This window comes from Phoxinus phoxinus (assembly GCF_949152265.1).
Source record: "Phoxinus phoxinus genome assembly, chromosome: 24".
NCBI classification, from domain to species: Eukaryota; Metazoa; Chordata; class Actinopteri; order Cypriniformes; family Leuciscidae; genus Phoxinus; species Phoxinus phoxinus.
This window is the reverse complement of record NC_136899.1, coordinates 15,611,183-15,624,282: the sequence shown is the minus strand read 5'-3', so window position 1 is coordinate 15,624,282 and position 13,100 is coordinate 15,611,183. Positions and strand designations below refer to the sequence as shown.

Below are 13,100 nucleotides of genomic sequence, written 5' to 3'. Positions count from 1 at the left end.
ACTTTCCACACGATAGACATCAGGTTCAAGTACGCCCACAAGCCGTGCGAGTTATTCGTGTCGTGTATTGCAGGTTGGCTGGTGGTTATGTGGCCCGCATACCGCCACCCATGGCCGAAACTGGTATTACAACACCTGTCGGGCCGTGGCTAGAAATGCTAATGCTAATTAAGGTTGATATCTCTGCAGCACTATAACTTGACATTTTTTTAATGACATCATTGCCCTTATTTCTTCTCATTCTTTTGATGCGTGTAGCTCATTTTTTGGATAATTTTACCTCAATTTTTACACATGGCACCTTTAAATGAAATGCCAGCGGTTTGCTTGCAATCGGCAAAGGTGCATTATCGCCACCAACTGGTGTCTATTATTCAAGCTCTCAACGGAAGAATCTGGGTGTGACGCGTTTGGCAAAATAGGTCCACAAACGCTAAATAAAACTAAAATTCTCGGGACAGGAGCATGTGTCCAAATTTTAATCTTAACCGTTCTATTTCATCAGATACGATCTGTAAACAGGGCTTTAAGTGTAAAATACCGAACTTGTCCTTTAAAATGTCAATGACGTCATACACATCGTACGACCAGACATACTGCTTTACGGCAATCCTTCAGTCACTGTGGTGCTTTCGGGCTCTGCACTTTCTCTTCTCTCGAGGCATCAACAACACAGCGCACACAGGTAAATACACGTGCTAGAAGAGTTTTTGTGAGAAGACATTCTGGTCCCGCTTCGGATCCCACGATGCCATCAAGTGGTATCTCTGGTCGTAATCATTCCTTCACTGACCAATCAGCGTTCATTAGCAGAATGCTAGCGTGTTATGGGCAACAACAACTCAACCTGTAAGAAATCGAAAGGACATAAGTACTCGTTCGACCTATAACCCATGTTGAACTTGCAAAACCTACAATCAAATCTGAGATTTCTCAACGGCAATCGGGTGAAAGAGACAAATTTAGCCATACTATATAAACTTGTGTATTGGCCGACTCTGGTCATGTGTGTGATGCTGGCCAATAGTGAGCCTACGTTCTGACGTACAACCCGGAAGCACTGCGCTGTTACACGACGTGAACTCACTCAGAGGCCCACACAGAAGAAAATTAATAGTTTAATAAAGTTGTTATTTTTGTTTGTTTTTTTGCGCGCAAAACGTTTTCCTGTCGCTTGATAAACTTAAGGTTGAGCCACTGTAGTCACTTGGACTATTTTAACGATGTCTTTACTAACTTTTTGGGCCGGCAAGTTTCAATTACAATAGAAGCCAATGGAGGAGTGAGACAGCTCTCAGATTTAATCAAATGTATCTTTGTGTTCCGAAGATGAACGAAAGTCTTTCCGGGTTGGAACAACATGGGTGAGTAGCCTAATTACCTCTTATATACTGTCTATGTTCAAATGGGCTTCATTTTTCTCCGTTGAAATCAATGGGGTCGCTGTGTCCATCTTATATACTGTCTATGCTAATTACTGACAGAATTTTCATTTGTGGGTGAACTAACCCTTTAAGTTATCTTGCTTTCCCCCTGGAAGAACACTGAGGACCCCTAGTTGGTTTACCAAAAAGTGTCATAATCAAGACTTCACCCTATGTATGATCATGGATTTACAGAAAAAAATATAGGAGATGCTGCAATTGAGATGCTTATTTATATAGTAAAAATAATTTTAACCCGTTAAAACCCCTTTTGCTAAAAAATAATCTAGAAACTATATATCGTAAAATTAACGATTTCATTATGTGGCCTGCTCTTATTTGGGGGAAAGTGGCCTAATACCAAGTGTTACAATTGCCATCAATGGTCATTCCAATTGCCCCTGTAAGAACACTGTATAGGCTACTAATTGACTAATCAAAGTGTTATTCAGTCTTTTCTATAATTATCTAATCTTTCTCAATGCTAATATTGATTAGGTGTGGGGGGTGGTGCACCTTTAACGAAGGAGGGGGTAATAAGCAGTGAGTCCCTCCATATAACATCCAGCAGAGGGCAGCAGAGATTAAAAACAGTATAAAGGTAACTCCATTGTTTCTTATTAAACCATGTCCGTTAACATTTTATTCTAATTGCATCCTTCTAACACACAGACAAACTCATATAGCCTACTATAAAAATAAAAATAAATAAATAATGAAACAAATAATAGTGAATCAATCCTCACCATCCCCGACCCACAGACTGACGGGAACAGCTGGAGAAGGGCTTGGTTTTGTGACGCGTCCCACGTGTGTTCTACACGAAAATAAATAACACGCGCGAGCGCGGACAGTTGACATTCCTTTAGCCTGTGAGTCAGACGCCAAAATGCTGCATTTCATCGGTCTCCTACATCTGCACTTTAATTCGCGGATGAATGTCATTGTGATATAATGCGCAATGTTTGGATGACCTTCTCATCGGAAGCGCTGGGAATGTGTCTTCAGTTTTTCCAGTTTGATTTTAGGCACCTGGAAGCCGCAAACCATAAAGCAACTCTTCAATGCAGCCCGACACGGACGAATCCTTAAATATTATTATCATCATTCATCATAATGGACTGTCTATCACGCACTGCGTACTGGCCTCTTATTCGCTTTCTGCTGCCACTAGCCATTACTAATATAGCCATAGACTTCGGAGAACAGGTGAGATATTATGACATTATAGATTTGAACTTGTAGACCCTGCTATTTTGACATTTAACTGTATTCGTTTGTTACTTATTGACGCGTGAGCTTCCCCTTTAAATGATGCGACGGTTTGGGCGCTGATAGAAATGAATGAAAAATGGGTTTAATGTAAATACGTTGAACTTTTGTGAAGAAGCATGAAGGGCAGGTTGGGTCCAATAATAGTGGGCTAGGCGAGTATTTTTCATGAATTTCATTTAGGGTGGTGGTGTGGCGTTGTTGTCAAAGTCAGCTCGAAATCTTAAAGGTTTTAGGTTCAAATACCACAAGAGTTGAGCCGTACTCAAGGTTACAAGGCACAAATAAACAAACGATGAGTAGATTTTAGAATTGTTCGTTGTTTTTATTATCATACAACCAAAACAATGGTTTGGTGTTTTTGCACACTAACTATTTATTTGTCTAGTTTAATAAAATGCATTTATTTACACTAACAGCGAAATATTTTATAGCTGAGTGTTTTTGTAGATTTCAAGCTATGATTTAACTTTAATAAGTAAAAAAATATATAATAATCCCAGTCTCTTTGAATAACTAAATTATAACACATTTTTGTCCAGATGCCTTTTCTCACACACACACGCACGCACGCACGCACGCACGCACGCACGCACACACACTGTAACCGTTCAGTCTAATACTGACAGCTACTGGGGTGGTTTAGCCCAGTAATGCCCTGGCTGACGCGTTGTTTCTTTGTTATTCTGTTACCATTGGTCTCGGTCTTAAAGGTCCCATGACATGAAATTTTCACTTTTTGAGGTTTTTTAACATTAATATGAGTTCCCCCTAGCCTGTATATGGTCCCCAAGTTTCTAGAAATTTCAATCGGTGTAAATCGAGCTTTTGCTATCTTTCTCTGCCTTTGAAAAAGTGGAAGCTCAATCGGGCTGATCTTGAATCTCCTCCTTATGACGTCATAAGGAGGGAATGTTACCTCCCCTTTCTCTGCTTTGCCCGCCCAGAGAATATTTCCCGTCCATGAGAAAATGAGCTAGGAAGTAGGAACGCGTGCGCACGATTTTAGTTTGTCCACGGGAGATATCATGGCTTTTGAGCGAGCGAAGCATAATAAATAATTGCTCAATAATTGGATGCACAAATGAACACCGAAGCCTTTTTTTAGTTCCTTCATCCAAGCCCCAGAAGAACCAGTGGATTCATTTAATTTTCTCTGGAAATGCGCCGACACAACTCCCCAAAGTTTTGCATGTCTGCGGCAAACATTTCACCGACGACTGTTTCCTCAACTTGGGTCAATACAGAGCTGGCCTCAACGAACGTCTGAAAATACATTGATCGAGCCGAGCAACAATTTCTGATGTGTAATTGTTCAAGTTCAGACAGGTAATCTTTCTCTCAAATCGTTCAATACTGTTTATGCCTCAGTAAGTCAAGCCAGTGACTAAAATATCAACTTCACATCGTTTCTTTTAGTAGGATGAAAATAATAGTTTATAATAGAAAATAATAAAATAACAGAAAGCGATCAAAGAACAATCTTTGTAGGAATCGTGCGCACGCGTTCCTACTTTCTAGCTCATTTTGTCATGGACACAGCGCGATCGAGTTTATGAAATCAATGACGCACGTTACTGTAAGGTTGGAAATAATTTACGATTATTTCCAACCAACAAAGACATTTGCTTTTCTCTCAGACATTTGCAGCACAGCAGTGCTAAGACTGATGTGGGCCTATAGGCCAAAGCTTTTGGACAATGGGGGAAATTGTGATGGTCTGATTGGTCAGTTTGAATATTTCACACCTAGGTGTGAGTCACATGGTCGAGGGGAAATGACAAAACAAGATTGTAACTGTTCTTCTCTCTCTTTTCTCTGGATGCTAAGGTGGTCTTGAGAGAGGCTCTCTGCCTCTCTCTCTCTCTCTCTCTCTGTTTGCATTGGTGAAAGCAGAGAGAGTGCAGAAACTGCGTTGCAATGATAAGATCTTCATTCTCGCGATCAACAACAGACTGTCATCTGCTTGCGCAATGCTCATCACGGCAACATTTTATGTGATGGGAATAGATCTAAATACTTTAAAAACTTCTGACGATTTGTTAATCTCGATAGCTGTAATAGTAAAAACGTATAATAACTGTAGTAAAAGTATTCGAGAGAGTTTCACATGTAATAAGTAGCTATTTCATATGCAAGCATGTCAGCCAATCACAGCAGTGGCCGGTTACACCGAAGTCTCACACAGACACGCCCCTTCAAACAGAGCGTTCAAATCAAAGGCTAAAACTGGGGCTTGGAAAAATGCCTTTTGTTTCTAAATTATGACTATTTTTTATCTAAAAAACATACTAACATTATAAGGGCAACCCAGGAAACATTATAAAATAATATAATAACCCCATGTCATGGGACCTTTAAGAATCTCCAGGCGTTTGTATTGCTGATTATTGCGTTTATTAGTTTTTACCGTGCAGAGGTAAATGTCCATTTATCCAGTTTCACAAGCAAACCATATTCGCATACAATTCACCTTTGGCTAAGCCCCGCCCCCCTTAGTTACTGTTGCTACCTCCGACAACTTCATCTGGGGTCTGGTTTGGTATCAACATGGCTTATGCTGTGACGGCTCTTCCTGCTGAAATTTTATCAAACTTTTATAAAGCAGCAAATAAAGTGTCCGATAGAAGTAGGCAAAAGGGGCTGCAGTGTGCGTTCGAAGGCTATATTCAAGTCATACCGGAGAAACGCAAACAACAACAAGGCATCCAAATAGAGGCAAAAGCATAACGTTCACAGTCAAAAAATGAACCACCGCATATCCTACTAATCGAGACGGAGGCTGGGACTAACGTTAACTATATCAAGGAGCAACACTGTTCATGCAAACCTGGGTAGGTCTCTTCACTTCTATAATCGTTATTACAAAGCAAACGGACTACGCGAGTATAAAGTTGTATTTATTAGCAGCGTGTGCTAGCGTATCAACAATTAGAGAGAACCGAAATCATAATCTAAAATGGCATAAAACTGTCTAACTAGTATAACTTCACAGTAGCCTAAGGTTAAAAGCAAAAATAGAGCACACAAAAGTGTGCTTGTTGATCCTTGAGGGGTTTCGCTGACTGAGGACGTCCACACAGTTTAATCCAAAGACAACACCTGTCAGTATTTGACTTCGGTTTTGGGAAGGGAACAAACGGACACCCCCTCCAACCTCTCTGGGAAACGTGTATCTGTGTTGCAAATGCCCCAGGAACAACGTTTAACCACATTTTTGATAAAACTACGACGGTAATAGCCTGCCGAGACCAAAAATATGAGACGCCTGTGTTAAAGTCAATGGAGCGCTGTGAAAAAGTGTCGGACCTCTGTAGGAGCTCGTTCTTGGCTGCGCTGTGATTGGTCAATCTACGTTCTAGGGCGTGGCTTAGCCAAAGGCAAATTACATTGTCAACACTCAGTTTTCAGCCTATGCGCCACAGCGGTCAAAAACCGGTTGCCCTTCCGGCTCAAACCCCCCTTCCTGTTGGCAGTTTGGATGCTTCTTTTATGAATTTTACCTCAGGTAACATTAGAGCGACACCCACTGTACAAACAAGAAACAACATCCAATATATAAATACACAAACACCACATTTGGCTCCCACACACACACACACACACACACAGGGCGCTTAAAAAGCTTTAAAACATTTCCTTAGTAAATCACCTGCTTTGGCTGTAAATGGTCTTTTCCATCTATGATCTAGGACTAGGTGGTTACAGACTTGCTAAATAAAACATAATCTTTTTACACATGTGCTTAAAGGCCTTAAATCAAACCAAACCAAAAACCTCCACCGCTCCACGTCCACAACAGCAACATAGTGTCGGCCCAGATCCAGCCCACATCTGGTACACGATTCCACACGCCCCAGATGTGGGCCAGATCTGGGCCGACACTATTATGCTGTCTGGACTCGGACTAGTTTGCAAAAGTAGGTTTTTGATATAATCTCCAATATTTAACGAACGATTAAATTGAGGCGGTCCTAGAGGGAAAGTTGCTCAGAATGGGGAGAATGAGGAGTTTCTTTCGATTTGGCCTCTAGGCCATCTAGGGCCCAGCATTTTTCTTTCCAATCGGCCTCCGTTAACCTTGTCTGAGAGCCGCTCGAAATTCATTGGCCGATGGCGGCCGTGTTTTTTGAGATACGCAAATGTCCTTGTAGACAATCGCGGCACCTTGGACAAAAACACCGCATGCCAGTTGCGGACTCAATTGGACTGACTGTTGCGTAGCTAGCCGTTTTTGAATTATTTTATTTTATAGCGCCACCAGATGGCCAGTTGCCACATCTTTTTACCCGCGACCACAGACCGAGCCCATACATGGGTGTACCGAGTTTGGTGAAATTAGGTGTATTTCGAAATCGGCTGCGGCTGGATGTAACCGATCGGCGAGAGTTGCCGCATGCAGGCGTGGCGGAGCTGAAAACGTAGATGTGAAATCGGACACTTTCTGCTTCCGTATTGATGCTTGCGCTGTGTTTGCATACTTTACCACAGATGAAGTGAAATAAATGCAACATTTGTCAAATACACAGATGTTTCAGAGACTTTTTCATTCAATACTTTAAATTACACTGCTTAATACAGCATCTGTTTGTACAAGAATCTGTTTGTAGCTGAGTCCTCGGTCTGCTCTCGAATCGCTCTCGTGGTACTTTGATGCCTATACGTCCCAGCGACTTGGTATCGACAAGTCAGATAAAATTTCTAACCGGCAGGCACTGCTTCAAGTCAGCCGCCGATCGGTCAGCACAGCGCTGCATGAAGTCGGAGATGCCTATTATCTCATTTCATTCAAGAGGGAGACTAGTCAGTGTAGTGAAAGTGGCCATGCCCACTTCAAACTTTTAGGCGTCCCGTCGTGGACATGAATCGAAACTTAAACTTGATAACTATTGACAATCGGACTCAAGAGATTCTTTCTGTACTGGTTTTGTTCCGAGCGTAAGAAAACTTAGCCAGGGTGGCTATCAAATCGAAGATGATTCCAATGCTATAAGACACTTTGGCCTGCGATGAGCGGTTTAGGAGTTATGAGCCATTACGTACCTTTGATCGCTGTAGCGCCACCATCAGGCCGATTGGGGCGAGCCGTGGGGCAACTTTGTAGACGGGTTGGGTACTACCAGCCCTCTGAAGTTTCAAGTCTCTACAACTTACGGTTTGGTCTGCCCGATCACTTTTAGAGGAGAATGCTGATCCTTGGAAATTGTGTCATGGATGTTTTTAATTATTGATTGAATTTCCCAGAATGCAGTAGGTTTTAAGTCAGTTCTTGAGGATGTGGTCTCTGTGTGCATGAATAGACTACTCTTTTTACATAACATGCTACTATGACTGCCACTCTTTTTAAAGTAAAACAAAGATCTGGTTATTGAGTCAGGGAACTTCAAAACACATCTGCTTCAAATAAAAAACAGTTACAGTAGATGTCCTCGGTGAAATCTGGGATAAAGACCTATTTTTAAGATTACTGTGTTTTACATGTATTGGGTCCAGAGAAGAAATTCAGATGGAAACAAAAGCAGTGCACACAAATCTTTACCCTTTTCATACTACAGTAGTACCTCTGATAACCTCCTTTGAACCTGCAGTCATGTCCATAAATTGCTTCCACTGTCATTGTCCAGTGTCATTACTGTTAAACTAGGCTACTTGAGAAATATGTAGAAGGGCATGTTAGAAGCTCTGATTATATCTTTGTTTGAATACATATGGCACAAATAGATGCCTTTTCATTTGTCACACAGTAATAACTCATGATGGATTTAACTGAAATGTTGACTGTGAAGATAATCTTTGAAATTTGTTAGAATGACTTGGGCATATAGTATTAGATTTTTTTTTTATACTATCATATATTCACTGAATGATTAGTAATCATAGGACGGTTCATCAAGTTCATCTGGGTGCAAAACTCAACCAAGTTGGGTTTGATAAATAGTTTCTGCCCATGTCTTAATATTGTTACTTTAGTCTCTGGCACACTGATCTGTTAATGCATGTGTTTCACATTGAAGTTTAACATGTGCCTTGGTTTTTGTCCTGTAGTGTTAGGACAGTGGCCTTCTTATCTAGTACCAGTGTGTGTGCGTTAGAGCGGGGAGTAGACGGGGTAAGGATTAGTCTTATGTAACCATCGTGTGAGTGTATTTATAGCAGCACTCTTATTGTCCCTCTGTCTGTCTTGTTCTTACTCTGCTGTTGACAGCTGCATAAATAGGGTACGAAATGCGAGTATATATTATGTAAAAAAAATCATCTTTTATTGCAAAATTAAACAACATTGTATCAAACTTTGATAGTTGCCTTAATCTTTTAAACAACTGAGAAGATCAAACGACTTAAAAAAAACACCTTTAAAGTTTATAATATAAATTACATCAGCATATGAGAGTCAAATATGACGACTAGGGACTCATTTCAAGATCACTCATTTAACAGTTCATCTATGAAAAAAGATCAGTCAAGAATTGAAAATCATTGAAAACATTGAAATCGAGAATGTCAGAATCAGAATGCGTAGTTGTGCATAAAAAATGCCAGTCAAAACCAACACGTTGAACAATGTTCACTAACCCAGCAAAGTTTTCCATTTGGATTTGCACTTGCTCTCTTTAGCATGCGTTGTGAAGTTATTTCACTTGACCATTCTGACGTTATCGTCTCTAAAAGACAGCATGTTGAAGCTGCTCAGGCAATCTGTTTATATATATATATATATATATATCAGTGTTGTAGTCGAGTCACCAACTGTCGAGTCCGAGTCGAGTCTCGAGTCCCAGTGTTCGAGTCCGAGTCCAAGTCCGAGTCACCAAAGAAGAGTCCGAGTCGAGTCCAAGTCGAGTCACCATTACCTGAGTTCGAGTCCGAGTCGAGTCTCGAGTCCTGTGTTCGAGTCCGAGTCAAGTACACTGTATTTACTTTTGTAAAAAAATTAATAAGTTTAGAGATTTTCATTGTAAAGGGATTAAACAATGTTGCGGTGTCCAACTGAGTATGTGTGGCTGTGAGGAAAAATCAAGAGAAAAAAGATTGACGATGTAAAGTAATTTAACAGTTAACAATAAAACGACAAGCTTCTTCAAGGCTTGGTTTCTTCCTGAATTAATCCGTTTCTCCCGAAATAAATGAAAGTAAGAGGTCGGTGAACTGGGAGAAGAATAAACTTTATGGTTGACTTACTTACACTGTGTATATCTGATATGAATTAAATATGTCGGCAAATATATTTGAAAGGATTGTTTATTGCTACTTCCATAGACACCATTGTATTTTACAAACTATAAATGTATTGTTTTGCTATAAATTGTATGTATTTAAATATCTGAAATCTAAAATAAACATAATTGTGTTATGGTATGATAAGCGGGATTAAAAGAGAATTAAAAAAAAAATGAGCTCAATGTTAAAATTGACCGGAGTTCTCCTTTAAGCGCTGAGCGCGTCCGTCTTTGGCTCAGCGCCAGCCATAGCACGAAAGCACAGTTTGAATTTGGCAGTTATGTCACGTCACTGTACATTCGCTCCTTAGTGGTCAGCTCAGCTGCTGCAAAGCGTGCCAAAATCGAAATTGCTGATGAGATGTAGAGGGACTTATCTACTGTTAAATGAATAATGCTCGAGAATGAAGCGTAAAGTGAGTGACGTCAGTGAGTGTGTTGTCAAGCAAGGAGAGCGAGCGGTAGCAGTGTCTGTGAGGGAAAAAATAGATCACGGCCGGTCTTGGAGCCCGAAACAGATAAAGTTTAACATCTTATATCAAATTTTTATAACCTATTTATTCAGAAACAACGTCATTCATTTGATGAATGCTCAAGCCCGATTTTATATATCCTCGGCTCGAGTCCGAGTCCAAGTACGAGTCATCAGTCCGCGAGTCCAAGTCGAGTCACGAGTCCAGAGAATGGAGTCTCGAGTCGGACTCGAGTCCAGAGAATAAGGACTCGAGTCGGACTCGAGTCCAGGACTCGAGTACTCCATCACTGATATATATATATATATATATATATATATACACAGATACATACAGATACATATGATACAGATACAGTCAATGAGATTGCTTGCTCAACATTTAAATAGTCTAGTCTTGCAGGTAAGCTGGTCCTGCATTATCAGAGTTCCTCTGAAACCCTCCCCCAGCTTCACCTGCCTAGATGTGCTACGGGAAATATTTATGTATATTTATGCAACAGCAGCATATCTTACATGCTCACAACAGTGTGTCTGTCTATCTATTAACAGTAACAAGTCCATCTGCAGCAGCAGCAACTACAATCAGCAGCAGCATAGCATATCAAGCTCACCTAGACCAAATACATTAACATTGCCATGTTCAATAACATGCTAAAACTATTTAGAGTTGTCATGACTCATGACTCTACCCCTTTCTCTTGTTGGGAGAGTGGAGACCATTAAAATGAATGTTTTGCCGCGACTTTTATTTCTCTTCCAGTCTCTCCTTATTTTTTTTACCAAAATCTTTTTTTAAATGTCTAGATAAAATCATCTCCTCATTTATTTGGGCTGGTAAAATTCCTAAAGTGAATAAAACTATCCTGCAACGAAATAAACGTGATGGATGTCTAGCTCTGCCAAATTTTCTTTTTTATTACTGGTCCGCCAATATTTCTAAGATTTTCTTGTGGTGTAATGCGGAGGTCAATTGGTGTACTCTAGAAGCTGCTACTTGTCTTTCTTCTTCTCTTCCTGCACTTGTCTTTGCTCCTTTGTCTCTGCGTCCCTCTAATTATACTAGAAATCCTATTGTGCTATCAACTTTAAAAATCTGGAAACAATTTCGACAACATTTTAACCAGCAGCCATATCACCCTGTAGCCCAAGACTGGTTGCCCACTGAGGCTAAGCGGGGCTGAGCCTGGTTAGTACCTGGATGGGAGACCTCCTGAGAAAACCAGGTTGCTGCTGGAAGAGGTGTTAGTGAGGCCAGCAGGGGGCGCTCACCCTGTGGTCTGTGCGGGTCCTAACACCCCAGTGTAGTGACAGGGACACTATACTGTCAAAAGAGCGCCGTCCTTCGGATGAGACGTTAAACCGAGGTCCTGACTCTCTGTGGTCATAAAAATCCCAGGATGTCCTTCGAGAAAGAGTAGGGGTGTAACCCTGGCATCCTGGCCAAATTTGCCCCTTGGCCTCTGTCCATCATGGCCTCCTAATCATCCCCATATACTGATTGGCTTCATCACTGTCTCCTCTCCACCAGTAAGCTGGTGTGTGGTGGGCGTTCTGGCGCAATATGGCTGCCGTCGCATCATCCAAGTGGATGCTGCACATTGGTGGTGGTTGAGGAGATTCCCCCCTTCTATGTGAAGCGATTTGAGTGTTGAGAAAAGCGCTATATAAATGTAACAAATTATTATTATTATTATTATTATTAACATTTTCGGTTGGAGTCACTATCTGTCTTAAGTCCTATTTGCAACAATCACTTGTTTTTACCACCAGCTATTGATCACACTTTTAAAAGATGGAAAGATAAGGGGATGGCCTGTTTTTCAGATCTTTTTATTGATCATTTTTTTGGCTACATTCACCAATCTTATGTCCAAATTTAACCTGCATACTACAGGCTTATTCAGGTATTTTTCAACCTAGTTTCCCTCAATTACCAGAAAAATCTCTGGTTGAGAACTTATTGTCAGCCCCTACAGGTGGTAGTCGTATATCCTCTGTCTACACCATGTTACTTTCATCTAGTACGTCCTCTCTCTCCTACCTAAAGATGACTTGGGAAAATGAGCTGCAAATCAAGTTATCAGAAGAGCTATGGTCTGAGGCCCTTGCTAGAGTTAATTCTACTTCTGTATGTGCTCGGCTAAGTCTCATTCAGCTAAAAGTCTTTAATCTAATTCATTTTACCAATGCTAAACTGTCCAGAAACAGAGGACTCATGTATCAGATGCTCCTTTTCTCCCACCGATCACACCCATACATTCTTTAGCTGCCCAAAACTGGTCTCATATTGGACTTCTTTTTTTTGACTTCATGTCTAGGGCTCTGCAGGTTTCTCTCTCTCCATGTCCTCTAGTCGCCATTTTTGGTGTGTCTCACTCGTCATCCATCACGAGACCGAAAGCAGTGGTCATTGCTTTTGCTTCTCTCATTGCTAGAAGGTGTATTTTGTTGCATTGGAAGTGTCCAAGTGTACTCTGTTGTTGCTGTGGTTCTTTTTCTTTTTTTTTCTTTCCTCATTTAGTTATATGTTGGAAAGGAATGTGTAAAAGACAAAAGTGCAGACAATGTTTTCTCTTTTATGCTTGTCTCTTTAATGATTTAATGTGTACACTTCTTGTGTCTGTATAATAAAAATTGTAAAAAAAAAAAAAAAAAGTTGTCATGACTGATATGACCCCAGTAATTTTAGAAACATTCATATTTTTATTCAGT

The 13,100-nt window shown here is 40.6% G+C and overlaps 1 protein-coding gene across 7 annotated transcripts in view; it reads left to right on the top strand.

The window, feature by feature from the left end:
* ankha (ANKH inorganic pyrophosphate transport regulator a) overlaps positions 1 to 13,100 on the top strand; it is a 43,792-nt gene that overhangs the window by 2,678 nt on the left and 28,014 nt on the right. For 4 of the 7 annotated variants that reach the window (XM_079600900.1, XM_079600901.1, XM_079600898.1 and 1 more), the window contains exon 1: positions 2,178 to 2,633. In XM_079600900.1, the coding sequence (XP_079457026.1) occupies positions 2,541 to 2,633 (93 nt within the window). In that variant the 5' untranslated portion in view covers positions 2,178 to 2,540. Of the gene's footprint in view, positions 1 to 1,329; positions 1,365 to 2,174; positions 2,634 to 13,100 lie in introns of those variants that run through there. The other 3 variants (XM_079600903.1, XM_079600902.1, XM_079600899.1) reach the window with 2 other exon arrangements.